Here is a 23,470-nt window from a genome sequence, read left to right as displayed (position 1 = left end):
TAATGCAAACATTCATATAAAGTGAGACAAATTAATACCCATGTATTTGATGTGACTCAAATCCATGACCTCGAACTTATTTATGATATTTTAATCTTATCACAACATCCACACAACAATATATATATATACCCTCTACAATATTATTAAAAAAAAAACAAAAAGAAGGAATAACTGAAAAAGTGTCATCATATGAACTCTATCAAATTAAGGTAGTGTTCTGGCACATTTCTGAAGTTGTTATTTGTTTGGCCATACATAAAACAACAAATTCAAGATATTTTTTACTTGGTTTGTCTCTAGTAATTAATTTGTCTATGTCTTTGCAAAATTGACTTCAAAAAATGGGTAAACAAGATGACCTACTGGATCTAATTAGGACATACTTTTTATTATTTAAAAAATTATTAATATCCTTCTAATATTAAATAAAATGAGGAATAATCACATTATTCTCTGAAGTTTGGTATAATTATACGTAGATTTTCTGGAGTTTGAAAAATTATATTTAGTACCTCAAATATTTGTTTTCATAGACAAATAGATCCTTCAATTAGTCAAAGTATATCGAATTCGCTGATATTAGCAAAAAGTTAAATAATAATCCATACTTACCTCATCGATTGACTTATTGCACGTCAAATAATTTTTTTTAACTAAACTACCTTTATAAAGTCAATGATATACCTTCTCATATGCATTAGTATGTGAAGATATATAAGGGTAGATTGGTTAGAAAAAGATTTGTTTGACCTTATATGGACTATTTATCTTATGCATCCTCAACTTTCTTTTATCTTTAATTTTTCAAATAATTTTTGTTAAAAAATTACAATTAGGGTAAAATAGTAAGGTCCACCTAACAGTGATTTAAAATTATGTCAAATCTCAATACATGTAATTATAATTTTTTCAAAAGTGATTTAAAAACCTCAAATTGTAGAAAATTGTTGTGTTTTTGAAATAAAAATAAATTGGTAGAGAGGAGTAGAATTAAGTAAATATATGAGGGGATGTGGGGGAATGAGATGGATCATGAAAAGGAACATACCTCCCCCATTCCAAAAAAGGCATATCTCCCTTGCCTTGCCTGATTGAATTTTATATATGAGTCAGAAAAGTGTCGACATTTCCACCGTTGGGGGCGATAAAAGTTGCCCAACTCCAATCCTGGACAAGGTTTCTATCATTTGCTGATCATTGACACCTGTCTGCAAGCATGAAAATTGAGGCCATTGGTCTTGGAGCCCTCCTTAATCCAAGGATCCAGTTTTTATTTCCAAACTAATAAGATTCTTATTGGTTTACCAAATCTTGTTCACGTGGTCTTAACCAATAGTAACCCCTCTTTCCAGACACTAATTTTGAATATAATGATTGTTTCAAGAGCGTGGATCGAGAAATTGCACTCCCCATATTTATAAAGAAGAAAAAAACAAATATGTACTTCTAAAGTAAAGTGAAATATATAAATATAAAACATCACCAAGTTGCTACCCCCACTCATTACTTTTCACCCCAAATAACAAAGTACGACTCTCCATCCACTTATTAATAAATACTCCAATTATTTTTTACTCTGCACTTTCATTGTCTATAAAATTCTAAATATTAGTTCTATTGCTTTAAACTTGCATTAGTTTCGATCCCTATCAACTTCTGGTAATTTAGGAAATTAACATAAAAAATTATCTGTAAATTACGTGATCAATATCTTTTCAGAATAGAGGAAAAATTATCACGTGATTTGCAATTGATTTTTTTTCGTAAATTTCATAAGATAAGTTGGCAGAAGAATTGAAAGTGATAATATTTTTTAAAGTTGTGAGAATATTTTTATCAATGTCAAATATGTAACAGCTAAATACTATTACAGTAGATAAATAACTACTGTTAAAGTAGATTAATACGTACACACACTTTGATGGGACTCGAATTCATAACTTTCTGATCATGAGACTCACTTTCAACAACTAAATTATACCTCATTGACGGGTGTTGGAGAGACTTCTCATTAGTATCACACCTAACACTTAAATTTAGATTGAAAAGAACATCAATTCATGGTGAAAAACAGGTAAAATGGTTAAATGAGGAATATTCATAACTTGTAGGCATGAGTTGCTTTGAAATTTTATTAGAATCGATTTCATATAAAAATTATGATTCTACAAAAAAATAGGTCATTTCCTGGCAAATTAGTACTATCAACCTTGATCAAATAAAATTGATATAAAAATTTAAATTTTTGACACGATTAATCAACATTCATCGTAGTTTTACCTATGGATGAAATATATTTTTTAGTTGAGATTAATATTTTAACCTCACTTACAAAAATAATAATTAATTATTATTCCACAACCATAACTAATTAATATTCACCTTAATTTTAAACTTTTAACTACACATAATTAACTATGACGAAAATCCATATTCCTTCTAATTACATATTTTATTTTCTCCCGAAGGATTGCAAGCTTTCGTACTATTTCATTAAAATCGATCTACTAAAAAATAATTAAACCACTAGTTTGGTACCGAAGCGAAGTTCAATAAAGTGTGGAAGGATTAATTTTTTTTTCTTTTTCCCTTTAAGAAGAAAAAAAAAAGAAAAAAAGAGTAATGAAGTAGCTGTAAACTGAGAGTTGGGAGATTGAATGAAGCTGGGGTCACGTGAAAATGCCCAAAACTAGTCAAAAACTGCGAAGTGGCTGTCCAAAGCTTTCATCGTCAGTTTAAGGTTTAAAGTTACTTAACTGGGAATAAAGTGTTTCCCCTTATAGAAATATTAAGGAAAGAGTTTAGATTCCCCACGTGTCAGTGATTTATAAGGCGACGGCGCCACTCAAACTACCCTTGCTACTTTTATTTTAAATTACTAATCGGTCCTCGAGTTCTTCACCATTGTAGTTCAATTTTCAAATGGTTTTTTGGGAATCCAAACTCTATATTACTACTTTCTCATAAACAATACCACTTTTGGCCTATAAAATGGGCTTGACTTTGATACCTACCTTCTCTCTATCATCACAAACGTTCTTCCACCCAATCAAATTCCACTCTTTATTCCTAAGCTCAAACAAAAAAGGTTTGCCTTTTCTTTCTTTCTCCATTCTTAGCTACCTCTCCCCAAATCAGCTTAATTAACCTTAATTAGGGTTTTTGAGATCTGACGGTGTATTCGGCAGAAAAAACCCTAGAAATCTTAGTGGTGAGAAATGGGAAGGGGAAAGATTGTGATCGAAAGAATCGATAACTCTACCAGCAGACAAGTTACGTTCTCCAAGAGGAGGAGCGGGCTGTTGAAGAAGGCCAGGGAGCTCGCCATTTTATGCGATGCAGAAGTTGGAGTCATCATTTTTTCCAGCACCGGAAAACTTTACGAATTTTCAAGTACCAGGTTTGAATCCCTCTTCCCTTAAAAAAAAAAAAAAAAAGAGGATATTGATTTTATTCATGTTATGCAGATCAAATTATATGTATAAATACTTCATAATTACTTAAATTTTACATTAAAATCATATGTGAAATAGGGTTTTCGTTCTAAGTACTAGATATAATATATTGTTGTCTGAAGAATGCTCATCTAATTTCTACTTTGTTTTCCCAATCAGTCAACTATGTATATTGAGTTGAAATCGAATTTAGGTCAAAATTCCATGTTGCATGGCATCAAGAGATCCAAGAATTCAATTAAGATTGGGCGCGTGTGTTTCTTGACCATAATTATTACATGCATCTATATATATATGAGTACTATAAGATCCAAAATATGCTCGAAGATAATAATGTTGGAATCTTGATAATTAATCATGGTTTATAGTACTTTTATGAAACAAGAAACGACATATATAGTTCGATCAAAATGCCACTAGCTAGAGCTATATCCTATATATATATTCTTGTTTTGGTAGTAGGGCGTGGTCTTAGGTTGTACTTATATTCTGTGTGTAGTGGTCCAATGAGTTCTTTGAGGTAGGCAAAAGGTTTTGCTCTATCATTGTTGAAGTCTAAAGCTCTCTCTCTCTCTCTCTCTATATATATATATATGCTGCCACCAAATGTTGTGAATTACTCCGAATTTCTTAAGGGAAATATTGCGTAGCTTCCACAAACATAGTGAAAGAATCTCATCATAATATAATCTTTAACTTATATAATTATGATTTCTGTCTTGATCATATATATATATAGAGAGAGAGAGAAGGATATATATATACAGGACTGACATATAGCGCTTGGAGTTCTATCTTAGTAGTACTGTAACTAATTAGGAATATGATCTTCACTTGCTCCCATGTATATATGTCTGCTGTTCATGATGATTTTACTCACTCTCTCTGTCTCTCTACATATATATATATATATATATATATACACATATATAATTTAAGATTGTAAGAGTTATTAAATTGTACTGTTCTTGTGATGAAACTGATGTCTTCAACTTAGTTGGAAAATCTAATACAATGAAATAGATACCTGTTTGATCTGTATATATGTAATTAACATTTAATTATTAATTGTCCTAAATAGTAATCTCTTGAAAAGTAGTAACTTAATTTTTTAGATAAGAAAAGACAGTTCTAACTTCTAATTAATTTATTACAGTTTCTAACTCGCACACTCAATTAGTTAAGGTAATATATATTCTCTAATTCCTTAATCATCAATCCCATGTTTCTTTTTTGAATGTGTGGCAACGAAGATTTGAACTAAGAACCTACAAAAATTAGTGTGATTTTGACAATGATCACTTGAAGTAATGACCATCCCTTCAAACAATTTAAATCGTTAATCAGCAAGAGATTTAAATATTTAATGTTTGTTGTATCTAATGCTAGTCATAGATTGTCGGACTTAGAAATTTTGGACAAAGTTTATTACATGACTACCAATACATATTCCTTATCCAGACACGGGAACAACCCGTTATATATGGTTTTTATCTTTAAAGCTCCTCTCATAGTACTACAAAATCTCCCTGTATCTATTTTCCGAAAATTATTAAGTGAAGGTAGGGCTATAATAAGGTGAATCGACTTTAGTGCATTATTAATCGAGCTTGTTTGAATAACTGTAGCTCGAAAAATAATATTTGAGTTTGATTTGATTATTAATCAAATCAAGTTCTAAAGAACTTTAGTTGAACCGAACTCAAACTTGAATGGTTTGATGTTTTTAAATATATTTTATTATTATTTAGTAATCAAATCAAACTTGAAAACTTATCAAACAAAAAGAAGAAAAATGCAATTTTAGTCCTGTAACTAGGGGTTGACATTTTGGTCCTACACGAATTGATGTACAGGACTACAATTGTAATTCACTTGGGTCCTATACAAATCACATATAATTTGACTAAAATTGTCGAAATTTTAAAGTTACAGGATTAAATTGCAAAAAATTAATTCGTCTAAAACAAAATACAAGCCCTTAAATTACATAACTAAAATTATAAATTTCCAAACGAAAATCTAAATTTGAGTTTTATTTATTAAACTAATGAATGCAGCTCAAAAAGCATGTTCTATCTCAAATCAAATATCGAGTAGTTTGATTATTTTTTCAAGGCTGAGTTTTAGAGCTTCATTATATTACTAACAAAGAAAAAAAAAAAAAAAAAAAACAAAACAAAGCCAAATTCTCTGACCAAGTAGGAATGCTTCGTATCTGTCGTTTGAAGTGAATTAAGGGCAAGGGCAACCGTCGTTTGTATTGCACCGATAGTTTATTTTCCTATACTTAGACAAACCTCGTTGATAGCTAGATTTGATTAATCTGTACACACACACACACACACACACACAACCCCACATAATTGTTTAAGACAAAAACTAAAAAGTAAAAGATAATAATGTGTAGGAACATTGTATCCCCTTGCTAGTACTGAAGGATTATTCTTTCTGCGGGTCTTTAATTTGTCTTGTAAAGTGGAACAATGAAAAGATGGTTGCATTTTTCATCTACAGTGCCACTACCAAAGAGCGCGATTGGTTTAGACAAATACTTTAAGAAACCTAAGATACATATGCAATACTTTAGCTTTATGTTGTTGTAAGAATTTGGTAGAGTAGCTGGGGATGGTGATCGAGTGGTTTCAAACTTAATTTTGATTGATGGAATTGTTACCGATTTTGATTGGAGTATAATAAGTCTTTGGTTAATTAATACTGAGTATTTGATATGTTTGTGGTTGAATATGAATGTCCGAACATGAGAGAAGTAGCTTTCTTATATTAATTGCATCGGAATTCAGACATATGGAAGTTTGATTTCTTTTACTTCAAGTCTAATTTGTGTTACTAATTATTTATAATAATAGCTTTATGTATAATTGTTTTACCGTTAGTTATACATTGCTAGTAACAACAATATTTACTTAATTATAAATAATGTCGCTATTAAGATTATAAAAATAATTTAAGTGAGTACAGAATAAACATATCACTTGATACATATTCCATAAGGGATAAGTACACTTTCTGAATCTCCTAAAGTTTGATGTAATTATGCGTAAGTTTATGTGGTTTAGAAATTATATTTGGTACTTCTAAAGTTTGTTTCCGTCTAACAAAATAAGTCACTTCGTTATTCAAAATTCACCGAATTCGATAATATTAACAAAAAAAATGAATAGAAAATTATATTTACCCCAAATTGACTTATTACTGATTTATTGCAAATTAAATAAATTTTTTTATGATCACATTACTCTTATACATTTTCATGCATTAATGCATGTGAGGATTTACCGTTATAAAGATAGTTTAGTTATAAAAGATTTGTTTGACCAGCAATAAATCAGTAATAAGTCAATTGAGGACAAATATCTATTTTCATTCTTTTTTTTTTTTGTTAATATCAACAAAATTCAGTGAATTTTGACTAATGGAGAAACCTATATATTCGTTAGATGAAAGCAAACCTTAAGGGTATTAGACGTAATTTTTCAAACCAGAGAAGATATATGTATAATTACACTAAATTTTAGGAGAGAAAGTATAATTATCCCTAACTACAATATAGTCATTTAACCTTTTATCGCTAATATTCTCTTTTTATTTTTAGTCGTTTTATTGACTAAAATACTATTGAAATAGTATTCGAAATGTTGACTAAAATACTCTTCAAAATAAGATTTTAAATTTGTAGGGGTACAAACATATAGTGCGATATAGTGGGTAAATAAAAAATAGTACTATTACAGAAAATACATCTACAATTATAAATATTACATATATATATATATATATACATATTCATCCCAATTTTAAAAATCACAAGGTCATCTCCATCAGTAAGAACATTACACACATCATAAAATTGTGAAAACTTTATAAAGGTATATACCTTTAGCATTATAGAAATTACAAATCATGTCATAATTAATTAAACATATACTAACAACATTAATTTATGATAATTAATTGTGTCTATACTTAACAAATATGAACATTATGAAAGAAATAAAACTTACAAGATGTATATTGTGATAAAAGATGTTGAGTCTTCCAATCAAATTAATCATGTGTACTTTTCTCAAAGAATTTGGAAATAAACCTTCAAATGACATGCACGTACCCTTTAATATTTAACTATATAAACATTACAAATTCACCTTCCCAAAATATAAATAATTTTACTAATATAAGAATGATCTTTTAATAGATTTGTTATTTGATTTCCTTTAATTGTCAAATTTAAGGGTAAAATAAAATATTCACTTCTCTAATTTAAGATTTGAGTATTTTATAATGGGTCGTCTGTATGTAACAGCCCTCCTTTAAAGTAATTTTAAAAGAGGGGGAATAGCATAGTATGTGTTACACTAACTTACAAGAGAGATTCCGATTAACTTTAGATGTTGAGTGTATGTCTTCGGGTGTGAAAATTCGGAAACCTTAAATACCTTGATGCCGTCTCATCGATCCCTTTTGATCTTATGTTGTTACGACTTGTGATTCTATTTAGTCATAAAAAATCCTATCATCTAAAAGCTTGTTCAGATCATATTGATCCAACATATTTAATTAATGATCATTTTCTTGTTGGTTTGAGTAAATTAAAAACCTTAAAATAAAAGTACTATAATAGAAAATTGATCTTGCTAGTTCTGATGGGCAATTAGCTAGTCTTTGTTCTTAACTTTTGCATCAACTTCTCTAAGAGTTGGAAAGTTGAGTGCTTGAATTAGTTATTATTTAAGTTCAAAGTTTAAAAATGAGAAGGAAGACAATTAAACAAAAATTAATAATAAGATCAAAACTATCATTGATTATATATATATATATATATTAATTAGTCATCACAAATTTCTGTGCAAGTTATTGATATTAATAATTATTAACAAAAAATGTATATATAATAATAATTAATGGTATTAATTTGTACGGTGAACATATATATTCACAATATTTTTATTGTTACTGAGTTGTTATTAGACATGTACTCATAACTTTCTTGTAATTTTTGTTTTGATTAAATTTTTATACGTTATAAAATTATTGTCGCTTAATGCATACCTATATATAAATATATATGTTATATATATCAATATCAACTTTTTTCCACTGTCGAGCATTATACATATATATTGGTGACTGTTATTTCAAGGTCTGAATTCAAACTAAGAATGTAACAACGTTATAATTTTCATACATAGATAATGTTGTTGTGACAAAATTACTAATAAAATTAGTATCATTTGCACATTTCCAGTATCAATCTTAACAGTTGAACATAAAACATTTTTCCTGATTTTCTCCATGGCCTGTGTCTATATTTATGCATTGGAAGATCTGCAAATTAATCTTGACATAATTTCCCCAATCTTGAATGTTGTCATCAGCATGAAATCAATTATCGACCGATACACTAAAGCCAAAGAAGCACACCATCAGCTGCTTAATCCCGGGTCCGAGATCAAGGTATGATTCTACTATTAAATTTGCACCTTAATATTCTTCGTGATGATATCCTAATTTTATTTCGATTCGTAATATATATATATAGTAAGTAGTATATATTCTTCTCGACTGTCCCCATGTTTGATCCTAGGAAACAATGTACACGAATAATATCAAGCAACAGATTTTCTGAACTATTACAGTAGCGACAGGTTTAGCAAATAAGGTTAAATACTGTAAGGATGCAAAAATCAAATATAATTAAGTTGCAGATGAAAGGGGTGAAGAGCAGATGAATCCTGTCTCTAGGTGGCCAAGAGTTTTAATTAGTACAACCTGATTACTGAGAATGCAACTCCACTTGGGATGTTCTACTGATATATCATGTCCAGAAACCCTGCTATTATAATTTCTAAGAGGATTGACTTCGCTGTCTTCTAATATATACATGCAATGTGTATAAAATTATATCAATCTATTTTATTTAATTAGCAAAAATTTTGTACATAGCGCGTGTACATATTAAATGAAATAGAAAAAATCAATGCAATGTAGCATTTAGAATAGAAAATTCAAGACGGCAACTATTTAGAGTAGAAGCATGTGCATGGCTTCTCAACTGACGAGTTAACGAGAATTTTCTGCCGTCTTCAGATATCAGTTGTAGCAAGAATCGGTCCATCTTTCATAATTCTTTCACTATTTCTACAGACATTCTGGTCCTGAGATGATCCTTTTTCTGGTAACTCTCTCGTTTTTGGTTGATTATCATAATGGTAGGGCTGGCAAAAAACCACAGGGATCAGAATATTCTTGGATAAACAGTGGATGACTGAGGTTGTCTAATTAAAACCATTCGGACTGATGTGGCCAACATAGTTCCATTAAAAGACATAGGTTCGTTTGTCTTGATTAGACAGTATTTCTGGCCAAAAATTAATGATGTACGAACAGCTAAATTATAAAACAGCAGTTTCAGATAGGATATAAAATCCAGTTTGTGCAATTTATGGGCGCAAGTGCCTTAAGTCATGGACGTGATAAACGAAAACTACGTTCCATGAACATTACGTTTGGTAGAGTAATGAAGTGTAAATATATGGTAGAAAATCAACAAATAGTAGAAATTCACACACCACTGTTCTATTTTCTGCCAAATTGATTAGTTAGGAAATCAAAATGAAATTTGTCAGACACATTGATTTAATGATGAACTCATCCTTAGTACGTATACATTGATTTCTTTCAATCTCCTTGTCAGAAGAATTGCTGCTCTTAAATGCTATTATTTTCATTTCTCTGGTTCAATTTGCTGCAAGTTAAAGAGGAGCTTGCCTGTTCCTACTTGAGACTCAAACACACAATTGAAGGTAAGTTAATATATACAGACCTTAACCACTTAGCCAATCAGATTACAGAGAAGAGAATTCCTAAGCTCCAAGAAATCAGAGGAAACATTCGCGAACTAAGTTGGACATGTAAGAGAATTTTCCGACAGTAAGGTTGCTCTTTAATAGTAGAAGTTAGTTCATACAACTCTATTCCGAGATTGATGATGGGGAAGTAGTTGTCTAGTGCTTTATATCATGTTACCTTCATAAGCTGTGTTAGAATCTTTCTACTTAGTTTTTATTTACTTTAGTGCATGGTTTGTATTTGTGAGAAGGAGTGGATAATGTATGCCTGATCTTTGCAATTATACGTGCTAGTTTTGGCAAAGGGAGGCTGCAACTCTAAGGCAACAGTTACAGGATTTGCAAGAAAATCATCGGTAGAGTCTTGATTACTTCCACTGTACAGAGATACTACTTCTTCTCTGAGCTTTGATTCAATTTTTAACACTCAATACAAGTCAGGAAACTGATGGGGGAAGAACTTTATGGGTTGAACGTCAAAGACCTGCAACGATTAGAAAATCAGCTGGAAATGAGTCTGCGAGGCGTTCGTATGAAGAAGGTCACTCATCCTAAATATGCTTTTTTCTGTTAGAATTCTGTTCTGGCTGTTCTTACACTTCTGAATTATGGTATTCTGTCCTCACAGGAACAGATACTAACTGCTGAGATTCAAGAACTGACCAGAAAGGTATGTCTAATGATCATCAACCATAATGATTCAGCTACTGGATAGTGTTAAACTTAAAAATGCTGCGTTCGGATTTATTCAGGGAAATCTCATCCATCAACAGAACGTTGAGCTCTATAAGAAGGTAAAATACATCGAACAAGAAAATATGGAATTGAATCGAAAGGTATTATGGTAGTGTCTGTGGCATCCCAGAAACTAGAGGTATATATCAAATTTTCGCCTTACCTGCGCTGAGTTCTATTCTGACTCAGGCTTACGGCGCAAAGGACCATATCGCAGCAAACACAACCGGCTTTCTTCCGTTTGGTTTCACGATTAGCACACAGCTGCAATCACCGATCCAGCTTCAACTGAGCCCGCCTGCAGTCCAAGATATGGAGACACAAACGAGAGCGAACAAATCAAGGTAACATACATATGTATATTGATCTAATAACATTTTAGACATCTCTTGTTTGCTCCAGGACATAGCAATTGCTTAGAAATTTTTGTCGTGACTTGATGTATGATCAGTACGTAATGGTTTATTACAGGTAACGTCGCATTGGATGTCAGCTTGTATACAACTAAGGATGTGGGCACAGCTAATACCAGGAGAGATTGAGCAGCGCAGAGGGATTTCTACAGTTGTTTGGAGTTGAACTGCATTTGGAGGATTTCTATACATAGTTGCTTGGATTTCAACTGCTTTTGAATGCAAATATCATATGTTTCATTTGTCTGGCCATATGCATTCTGATCGATAATCATAATTAAAATGCTTCAAAATAATAGAGGACAAGAATTATGCAGAAAACAAGTCACGGTTGAGAATAGAGGACAAGAATTGTGGTTCTTCACACTATGATACGGTCAATTAATCTGCACACAAACATCAACGTGTTACAGATATTGAATATTAAACTATTTGCTATCTGAAATAACATTAATAATAAATTAATTACAACTATATATGTTATATAATAATCTACTCATGCATATATGAAGGATATATATATAATAAAAGCCAGCTCCCATTTCAAAGGTCCCCAGTCCATGCTACGTACTACATGGTTCTATCCCCCCCAAAAAAAAATATAACTTTTCATTATAATTAATAATCATAGTTAAAAATAAAAAATACATGCGAATACTAATTCATCCTGTGGCAAAGTTTATCGGTTTGGCAATCAAGGTATTGAAGAATAGGTTCTGCAGGTAGTGCAAGAGGTGAGTGCAGTGGATAAATCTCGATTCTTTACCCTGTGTTGGCTTAATGACACTACGTTCTGGGTCTGTACTGTGTTTCTGGTTCGATTTTATTAATGATATTCATCACTATTCCTCAAAAAAAATTATCATCATTTTTGTGCCATAATAATTAGAGCGTAGGGAAGAATTCATTTTCTGTTTTTTTTTTTTTTTTTTTGTAGTGCAATTTACGTATTTTTCTCAACTTTGGTGTTCATTAAAAACAAATTCCCCGAAAAAGTTTAGTTGAATTAAATTTTACTAATTGACCCAGGTCAACTATTCAATCAAATACTTCCCATTTATCGTTAAAAATATATATTTATTTACAGTAGAAAAGGGCAAAAATCACGTAATTGTAGTAGTATTTGTTTCTTACTTGATGGGGTTGGAATAAATCAATTCTAGACTAGGGTTTTGTCAAACAATAACGGAATGCCAATGCAATTGCCTAGTAATTGGGTCTTCTACATCCAATTTCAGCTAAAATCGCGATTCTCTTGTGAGCAGATTAGCAAGTAATCCGCTTGATTTCTTTCAGTTATAAGTTTAATTAAGATTAAGATTGTAATTTAGCTCAAAGTCGCTACTTCCCACTTGGTAAATATGTAAGGTAGTTGTTACTCCAATAAAATAGCAATTTTTGGCTTTAACTCCTTCAATTTCTGTCCTCCTTTATCAAGAATTTGTTGAACCATTGCTTGCTTGCACGTTGTGTTCCTCCTATTTCCAAATTGACATTATCATTTTTTTTCTTTTTTCTTTTTTAATTTACAATGACTTTTCATTAATATATTAATAATATTTAAATAATAAAGTATATTATAAAAATAAATAAATAACAAATTACTATTAAAATAATCATACACCCATTTCATCATAAGATTTAAATTTACAATTTATTGATTGAAAAACTCCAACTTTACTATTTAAATAAGATCTCATACACCCATTGTCCCACTCAGCAATATGTCACAAACATGACCTTGTTATGAAAAAAAAAAACGTGAAGAAAAAACGTAGGTAAGAATTTTAAATCGCTTTATATTAATTTTTTTTATAAGATTCAATTTATTATTATATTATTCAATATAATTGAAATTTAAATACTAATCTAATACATGAATATTTTAAAATTAATTAATACATTCAACATAAACAGAAAACAAAACATTGCTATTAAAAATAGACTATAGTCTCGATTATGGGGCTAAATCTCACCTCTCGCACAAGACCTTTAAATCTTTCGCAATATGAAGTTATCGAAATAGGTCGAACTCATATTATTACGAGTTTAAAATTCTTTTCTCTAAATTCGTGGATCCAAATGCAATATAAACATAGTTATCTAAACAAGATAGAGATATTATATTACGATATGGCAATTATAACCTTGATTTTAGGGGAATGTATGTTCAAAAATAGTACAAATTATATATCCTAGCTAGCTTGCGAACAGGTTTTATTAGTAACAAAGTACGTACTACATATTCCTTCTGTCTTCCGCTTTTCAAGAAACTGTTCAACGCTGTACCAGAGCAGATCACATCACACCAGACCCTCCTCCCGTTTACATCTCAACCTTTAATTTTAATTTTAATTTTAAAAAGCAAACTTTCAAGATTTTTGCTTCTGTGATAGATTGAGTGAGAAACGGAACTCTGATGATCTCTCATGATGACTGCATTCTCTATCACAAACCTTTATCATCATCATCAAGCATTCCGAATCATAACATTTGACGTCGTCTCTGGAATTGGAATTTTAGTGCAAAAACAAATTTAAGGAAGAGATTGTTTTCTAGGATTAAGTATCTATTTTATAGACAGACATGTTGATAAATATTGATCCAAGTAGAAAAGCATATACTCTGATTCTTACAAAATGAGATGGATCTAAAAAGTGATCCAGATTCCAGAGTGCAATTTACCACAAAAATTAAGGGGAAAAGAAGGAAATTAGTAAAAGATGATTACTTATTATGTACAACGTGTTGTCGCCACCTAAAATCTTGAAACACCGGCTGACATCGGCCAGATTCGTCGTCTTTGTGGCAGCCATCGTCGAAGTTCTGAGAGTAGCTGACGGCATCGTATTGGAAACTGAGCGGCTTCGTCGGACCGAAATAAATGCTCTTGCTTTCGTTCACTATTTTCCTGAGGAGTTTCCGCAGTCGCCGGCTGCGGTGGCTCTTGTCGTCCGTGCTGCTTATGTCGATTCGGGAGTACTCTTCGTGCACTGGAACGCACGACGGTGACATACAGCTGGAGAGGTAGGATGACCGCCGGTGAACAAAGTCGCCGCCCATATTTTTTCCCCTCGGTGCAGAGAATATGTATATTGGTGGTGGTGATGTGGAGTTGTTTGCTTTATAGAGTTTGGATGTTATAGGGAAAGGCATCCAATGTGGAGAGTGTGGACTGAATGGTTTATCCTAACTGTGCCGTTTCCGTGGGCCTATTGCTTTCCCCTCCTCGGGTTGGATCTTTAATGTATATTTAAAAATTCTAATTTAAAATTAAATTTCAACTAATTATATAAAAAATATAATATACTGTCATATATAATTAACTCACGATTTAGGAAAAATAACAAATCAGTATCACAATTACTTTATGATTAATTTAATTCAACCAAACTTAATTTGAATAAAAAATTTCAAATAATTAATATGCCCACAAATTACCAGAGCAATCATGACTTGAAACTCAATTTTCAATAATTTGGTAAATCTAAAATATCATAAACTTGAACTTGTTTTTATGCATTTATCACAAACGTTTATCGATTGTGGGTTTTATGGCCTAAGAATTGTCGTCGACTTTTGTGAATTATACTCAGAGATGTTTACAATAGTTTATACTTTTATATTATAAAAAAAAAAAATAGGAGAATAGTACTTGCAATAATTGTTCAGATGTCTTTTATATTGTTACCTGAATATAAAAGTTGGGACATAGCATAACAGGGGTGGCTAGACAGCCTCTATTGCTGCACTCCTGTTTATAAAGTTAAAATTGTAGCAGGGAGTGGTGGTGCATTGTTTCTAAATTTACTACCAATGTAGGCTGGTAAATGGTAATTCTTTATCACAAGTTCGAACTCTTTCCGTGAATTTCTCATAAATATTTATTAGTCAATGCTTTCCGGCGCGAGAAATCAGCACACTTTGTGTTGTGACTGGACCCAGCGCTTAGTACTAGTGCCACACTGATCAATCTTATCCTGTTTGGATAAAATAGTTACATGAAGATAAATGTATAAGATATAAATATTGGTTTAGGATGAAATTTATAAATTTATAAAGCGGGTTGTTTTTTACGTTGTGGGACAGATGACGTGGTAAGAATTTGAACTTATATCGTGACTGTCACGACGGAATTTTCGACACTTAATCAGGAAAATTGCATAAATAAATTTTAAAAAATATATAGAATTTAAGTAAGTAGATAAATATTATTTTTGTTATATATTTCACACATGTATTTAAAAATACTTAACTCACCGTGTCAGAAAGCATAAGAGAAGATTGATTGTTTTCAATAATTGATGCATAAATTATCATATGGTATCAGATTTTGCAGGATAATCGTTTTACGAAAGCTGCTCAGACAGTGGGTAGGCCATTAAGGGATTCATAATCTTACCAAACTAATATCCAATCTGTCAATGTTTGTTAATTGGTTAGAGACTGAGATGGGTCTACTGCCAACCCACTAATTAACTGCCACCAGATTTTTTAGTTCCCCTATTATTTTTAATTTTTTTTACTTTAGGGAGGTTTAGATTGGAGATTGTGACGATGTTATCTGGACCGTGTGGGTTTATTAGAGTTCTTACAATTGACTTACTTTCATAAAAATTAAGACATAATTATGTGAAAATCAAAACTCAAGTCGATGTTATTTGAATATAAGCAAGGCAAAAGGATTAATATATAATATTTTTTATGAAAATAACAAAAAGAAAAGTAGTTGTTAATCAGAAATAATTTTAATTTAAATTGAGTCTCATCATAATCGAGCAAATACATTGTATTTGTTATATGATTGATGTTTATTTTAAAAAATATGTGATATGTATTAAAAAATTACTCGTAGTGTTGAATGTAATTAAATTCAATTTTAAAAACAAAAATTATTTAAAATAACAATGAACAACGACAAATAGGTGGATGATGCCAAAATTACTAATAGGTGGTTAGAAGGCTCAGCGCCGCATACATTGTTTCTAACTTTGATGCTTTGGTTTGAAAAGAATAAATATAAATATTCAAAAGTTGGTAAAATTTTTTTTTTTATAATACACTAACAGTATACAACACGCTCGATGTGTGTGCAAAAATATTTAAAAAATATAAATAATTGATATTTTTATTAATAAGCTGGTTATCAATCATGGGTTAATAACTTCAAAAACATAAAAGTGCAAAAGTTGAGGAAGTTTGAGGATAGGAAATTCATTAAAAAATATTAAAATTATTATGATGACCAAAACTAAAAACAATGAATGAGTTAAAAGGCAAATTTGAATATTAAAAAATTGGTAACACAACTGAATTTTCTTTTATAATAGTAAGTATAGATAATAGATATATTATACACAGTTTTTTTTTATTAGATACGAGCTCCTTACATTATTCAATACATTCAAATTCGAAAATAATACGTTCAAATTAACTAAAAAAAATACGAAACTATTATAAAAGTATACATATATCCATAGTCATAATGCTTGAATTTACAATTCTTTTATTATGTTACTTGATCGGTGCCCGTTTGTGCGAGGTATTGCCTGCTTTGGCTCTGTATGGGCCTCATGAGTTTATTCTGAAAAGACGTCTTGCTAGAATATGCAACCAATGTGGAACGTTTGCCTACATAGTGAGACGAGGAGCTTGATTAGCTTGTAAGTATCAAAGCCTTATTTCCTTAGTGAAATACCTTTGCAAAACAAAATTGTAAAATTTATACCAAGTCAGAATGACAAATATTTTACATAACACAGCTTATGGCGATTTAATCTTATCACTTGAGCATGATATAATCAACAATAAAACCAAATAGTTAAGCACAGAAATAATTATTTTTTGAATAAATACATACAGTGATACAGAAATTGAGGAATAAAGAATCTTTTTGACTTTGTCCTTTTGCAATAATGAAATAGTACAAGTGCCGCAGAGAGAAAAAATTGGAGAGTCAAAAAATTAAAAACAAAAAAAAGAAATGGTACCAGCAGCAGAAAGAGAACCAAAATTTGGTACATTGAAAATCAATAGAGTTTGGCAGTGGCAAATTTTGATAAATATAATTGCTATCTTTGAGCAAAATAAGAAAGAAATACGTCCTTCTTCCTCTGTTTTTTTACTTCCCTCGGACACATGCTAATTTTCCTGTTTTCAGCAATCCGGATTCGATTTTTTGCAATTTTTATTATATTATTTATTCTTTTCATATATACACTCTATGTATATAATTTTTTTTTAACAAAATTAATGATATAATCATTATATACGTAACGTGTATATATAAAATAAAATAAAAAATATAATAGGCATTGTAATAGAAAATCCAATCCGATCTTAATTAGATCTCATTCCATGAATAACCATATGTTTGATCAAGATTAAAAAATACGGAAACATAATTCTTGATCCAATTTTATTAAGAATTGCTGTTGGGTATTAACAATTTAAATCTAAAAAGAGAAAATCTTCGTTTCAAAGAGAAAACACCCGATGATTGTAGCATTTCTTTTGAAGAGTTATGTAACATTTCTTTTTCAAATTAATTGTGATGTGATATGAAAAAATTGCAACATTTGAAGACAAGTCCGAAATCCGTAAACGTATTTCGTCTCAAATTGCAAAAAAGAAACATCTAAAAAAAATGAATGTTCTATATTCACATAACTTGAAGTTTTTCTATCAATTCTTGAGGGGAAGTATTTGAAACTGTTATTTGCAAATTTCATGAGAATTAATTTGTCCTAAAAGTGAATTGTAGTTGAAAACTGGGCAGCAAATTCGTAGTGGGGACGATTGTCACTTGAGGTTCACGCCTCACGTCTATTTTCATTTCTTTGTTTGTTTTGTTAATTTCCAGCAACAGCTAATACTGAAAATGGGAAGAAATAATAGAGGGCAGCCACGCCACGAGTGATTGTTGTGGGTGGACAGGACAGGCATTCAACGGATAGGAGGGAGCGACACATTCTGATCCTATTATCCAAAGACCTTTCATACAAACGGCTCTGGACCTGCCCTCCCCATATGGATGCGCTCCTGTCCTCATTTCCCTCGCCTTCTTGCCTCTTACCAACAATTTTTTATAGTGAAAAATGTAAACCTTTCCCGAGATATGTAATATGCATAAAATACCTCTCGATAAAAAAAATTAACGAATTATGTTCATATATTTTTAAAATAAAGCAATTTACCCCCTTAAATAGAAAGATAAATTATTTTATTTTAAAATAAATATAGAGGTAAATTGTTATTTTTTATAATAGAAATATTAATTTGCTCATGTGTAAATTATATAAGGTAAATTACATTAAACACCCCCTTTTTTATATATATATAATTTGCATGTTTTATAATATGTACAATTATATTTGTCTCGAAGTATTCAGACTTTTGTATCGAAGATTGATTTTCAAATTGTTGATGCGTAGATTCCACATAATTATTCAAATCTGACATGAATAGCATATAATTTTTAAATATTCTTTTTAAGAAAAAAAACTCATATTAGATTATATCGTTTTATTTTATTTTCTAATCGATGTATAATAAAATAGAAATATATATGCGCACAGTGAGATAATCTCTTTGAAAGGCTGGCATAAAAACATCATAAATTCTACCAAATCCTCTGTAACATGTCCATCTTCGTACAATACAACCAAATGCAGTTGGCCATTTTATCTAGTGGATGGGGGGCATTCATGTGTGTGGGCTGAATTTCTAGATAACAATAAATGGAGAAAACAAATGAATTTGATTACTTTGTGCTGAATTTAAATCATGATTCCAGTACTAAACTAATCCAGCTTACTACCCCATCTTAACATCAACCTATCACATTTCTCATCTCTCCTATTTTTCTAAAAATAGCACATTCTAAATAATTTGGGTATATTTTTAGGGCATCTATAAAACAAAATATAGCTGTTCAAAATAATTAAGTTGCTGAGATGCGACACCTGATACCACAAATCCTTATCAGATGTAAGTGAAAAAAATAATCAAAATATAGCACTGACTGAGCACATCATGTCATGCATCGTGTAAGAGATATAAGAGTATTTATTTCAACTTGAAATAAAAAAAAAGAAAATTCTTTTAAAAATATAATATTTATTTTGTATTTGATATTCTAAAAAGAAAATATAGAAAGTAGATGTTGGAAACCTAGAAAATAATATCAGTTTCTTTTCCAAGAAATGGGTTTGGGGGAATTCCATGTGAGAATGGTACAAGGAATTTGTAAAGAGTGTGGGGGCTCCCTTTCGGCTTCTGGGCAAACGAGAAATATTCTGCGCCCAATGCCCATAAATCATAATCAAGGATAACTCAACGTGCCCCCACCCCCTCTCTTGATTTTCGTGCTTTTGCTTTACTTTTGGGTCCCGACTCGATACTTCACATTTTTTATTATATTTTCATGTTATATATTGATATTATAATATCATCATTGCTACATACTTTTTTAATATATATATATATATATAGTTTGAATGGAATTTATGCACCGTAAATATGTTGGTGTGACGTCATTATATAACACTAAGGGATAATAACGTTGTTCTCTTTTAAAAAATTATATTTAATATTAATAAATAAATTTATTTATTAATTAAAATTTATTAAATTTATTGATATTAATAAAAAATAAATAAAAATTCATATTTATTTGATTTATTGACTTATTTGCAAGTCAAATATTTTTTTTTTTGACAAAACCACCATTTATATTTCGACATATTAATGCATGTAAAAAGATATTTTTTTATTGTTATAAGAGTAGTTTGATTAGAAAAATAGAAAAGAAGTTTATATTAGGTTGTATATACTATAAATACGTTGTTGTGACACCATTATATAATACTAAGAGATATCTACACTCCCCTCCTATGAGGTTGGTATAATTACACGCAGATTTCTTATGGTTTGAAAAATTACATTTAGCACTCATGGAGTTTGCTTGCATCTAGCATATAATCCTTTATTAGTAAAAAATTTATAGAAAAAAGCTGATATTAACAAGAAAAATCTACATTTTATCCCGATTAACTTATTGCAGGTCAAATAATTTTTTCGTGTGACCAAATTATCCTCATACGTGTTTATGCGTTAATGCATGTGAGGATGTATATTTTCACCATTATAACCGTTATAAGGATAGTTTAGTTTAAAAAAAATATTTGACCTAAAATAAATCAGTAATAAGTTAATCGAGTGTAAATATCAATTTTCATTCAATTTTTTCGTTAATATCAGCAAACCCTGTAAACTTTGACTAATAGATGGAGTTATTTGTTAAATGAAAGCGAACATCATGAATATTAGATGTAATTATTGAAATCACAAAGGGTTTACGTATAATTATACCAACCTCATACGAGGGAGTGTAATTATCCCTAATACTAAAAGTAGAACGAAAGATTTTTCACTAAATTTTGGATGAATTTTGTTCTTTTTCTTTTTGGTTATAAAAACGAAAAAACAAGGGCAACACCCAATAGACTCATTATAAAGGATTATATCTGCATTATGTGTGTCGACAAAGATTTCAATAATTGATTTATTATTATAAAAAATGAAGAACTAAATACGTGAAAATAAACGCATGTGATGATTTCTACTAAATTATTTACCCTGAAGCTGAATCCCCATTGGAGTTGGAGAGAAAAGAACAAAGGGGTACCGATTACCATGCAAACTGCGCCCATGCCATTTTTCCTCTCGAGTCCCGTCTCCTTTTACTATTTTCCCTTCTCCCAAGAATAGGTCTAGGTGTACAAAGTTTTAGGATGGACTTGACTCTTCCTTTTTTCTTTTTTCTTTTTTTTGGTGTAAATTTTATTTTTTTAGAGAAACATGAGAAAAGTAAATCTTAAAAATAAATTACAATGATTCCTCGAATGTTTGTTATATTATAAATGCCCTCTTATTTTTGGAGAAAATAATAAATATTTTAATAATTACAATGGGCTGTCACAATTTATTAGGATGTATTTGTAATTTTTTAAAAAAAATAAAAAATTTATTATTATGATAAATTTTAAGAAAATTGTTATAATCTAACTAAAAATAAAGAATAATTTTGAAATAAGTGCTTGAATAAATCTTTTCTTCTTTGGGAAAAAAGTATAATAATTATTGACGTGACATATCATTTTCACGACTTAGGTCGGTAGGTAGAAGATAGATAATTTTTCAAGATTCAGTAAAATTATTGAGTTTGCTCGGTTCTATATTTAATGTGTTATTATTGCTTTTTCGGGTATATGGTAAAGAGAAAATAGAGAAATGCCTATGTGTTTGAGCCTGTTTGTTGTTTTCACAACAGTAGTTAAAATATAATTATATTTTTTTATTTATATTTTCATTGAAAACATATTAATTGAACATCACAATTCAATAAATACACAATTTTATTAACTAATCCAAATTTATTCTTATTTTGTACGAAAATCTATACAAAGTTGAAAACATATACACTATGTTTGGCTTGTTTTATTTTGCACGAAAATCTATACAAAGTTGAAAACATATACACCATGTTTGGTTTTGATTTTAGCCCATCTTTGAGATGGGCCAAAATATACACCATGTTTGGCTTGTTTTATTTTGCAAGTTTTAGGTATATTTTGTATTATTTTAAAAAAGTATTTTGATTATTTTTTTATCCAAAAAATACAATTAATTATATATTTTTTCATACATATATATAAATAAATATAAAAGAGACATGATTTGACAATGAACAGTACTTTTTGTCTCCCCACTATCCAATATCAAACATACCATACTTATTTTATATTATCTCCAAAAGTAAATTCAAACATACACATTATCTCTAACTTATACTTATTTATCTTTGTTTTTCTCTCTCTATCTCAACAAAACACCCCAAAACAAGTTTAAAACAAAACCAAACATTATGATAATTTTTCATTGGAAATTGAAAACTAGAAATTAAAACATGAACAAACATGTTTGGTTTTAATTTCTAATTTTTTATATATTTTCAATGTTCTTTTTAATATTAGATTTTGTGTGAAAGATGGCAATATGTTTGATTGATATTCTTTTGTGATAATTTTTTATACAAAAAGATGTAATAGAATAAAAATATCTTCGAATTAATATTTTTATATTTTATATGAAAAAAGCGTGATGGTGTGAAAATATCTTATAGAGGTATTCTTATAATCTTCTCACAAAATAGTTACGATCTTTAGATAAATTTTAAATTCATTTTATTAATTCAAGTGTTTAGGATCTGGGCAAATGCACCCCAAACCTGTGTCCTACTAACTCATTGTCTAGGAATTACATTCTTAAAAGAATGAAAAGGTAATAAAAGGAAGCAAATCTTCAAAGCCACCTATCTTTTTGCATTGAGCACATCAAAAAAGTTGAGTCTCGGAAGAAGCATCAACCCATGACTACACCACATCTGTCTTATTTGAGTCCTACTGATCCAATTTCTTTTTGATTGAACCCTTGTATGTTTGAATTTATGATGATTATTCCTATATTATGGATTCACATAAAATTATACAATTAAAAAATATTTATAAATATGAGTCTTTTATGTTATAGGTACAATTTTCTCTATCTTAAGCATTATCTCGACTTTCATCCTTCTTTCTGAATTACTATAATCGGAACTTTCATAATGTTGTTCTCATGTGTTCCTTCCTCACAAGACACGCTGTTGAATTTACAACTTCTTTAAGCACTTTTAGATCGGACAAAAAATACACTTACTAAATTCGGACACACAATAGGTTGGAAATCTTTCCACATTTTACATATACATAGAGATAATTAATTAGTGATTCTTTCTCCTGTAAATGGGCCTAAGGCAGAATAATACTAGAGCTATTTTAAAGCTAGTGAGTGTATCGACTAGATATAATTGGTTGGTGGTCCAAGCCCAAGTATTTGAGGATTCATGTCCGACAGTTTATACGGTTATGTTCCCTTCATTTACTCGGAATTT

General features: G+C 30.0%; 1 protein-coding gene across 2 annotated transcripts; it reads left to right on the top strand.

Annotated features, from left to right (window-relative positions):
• Positions 3,025-11,715, top strand: LOC105177879 (MADS-box transcription factor 23). Of its 2 annotated transcripts, none has more exons than XM_011101163.2 (8): positions 3,025-3,403; positions 8,855-8,933; positions 10,622-10,683; positions 10,769-10,868; positions 10,956-10,997; positions 11,080-11,163; positions 11,252-11,406; positions 11,534-11,715. In XM_011101163.2, the coding sequence occupies exons 1-8, from the start codon at positions 3,222-3,224 to the stop codon at positions 11,535-11,537; spliced, it is 708 nt and encodes a 235-aa protein (XP_011099465.1). In that variant the 5' UTR covers positions 3,025-3,221; the 3' UTR covers positions 11,538-11,715. The 2 variants fall into 2 exon arrangements, with proteins under 2 accessions (XP_011099465.1, XP_020554646.1); XM_020698987.1 differs by having other exon boundaries at positions 3,027-3,403; positions 11,080-11,121.

Source organism: Sesamum indicum, linkage group LG15 (assembly GCF_000512975.1).
Source record: "Sesamum indicum cultivar Zhongzhi No. 13 linkage group LG15, S_indicum_v1.0, whole genome shotgun sequence".
Lineage (NCBI taxonomy): Eukaryota > Viridiplantae > Streptophyta > Magnoliopsida > Lamiales > Pedaliaceae > Sesamum > Sesamum indicum.
Note: the sequence above shows the minus strand (reverse complement) of the source record. Positions and strands in the feature narration are given on the sequence as shown.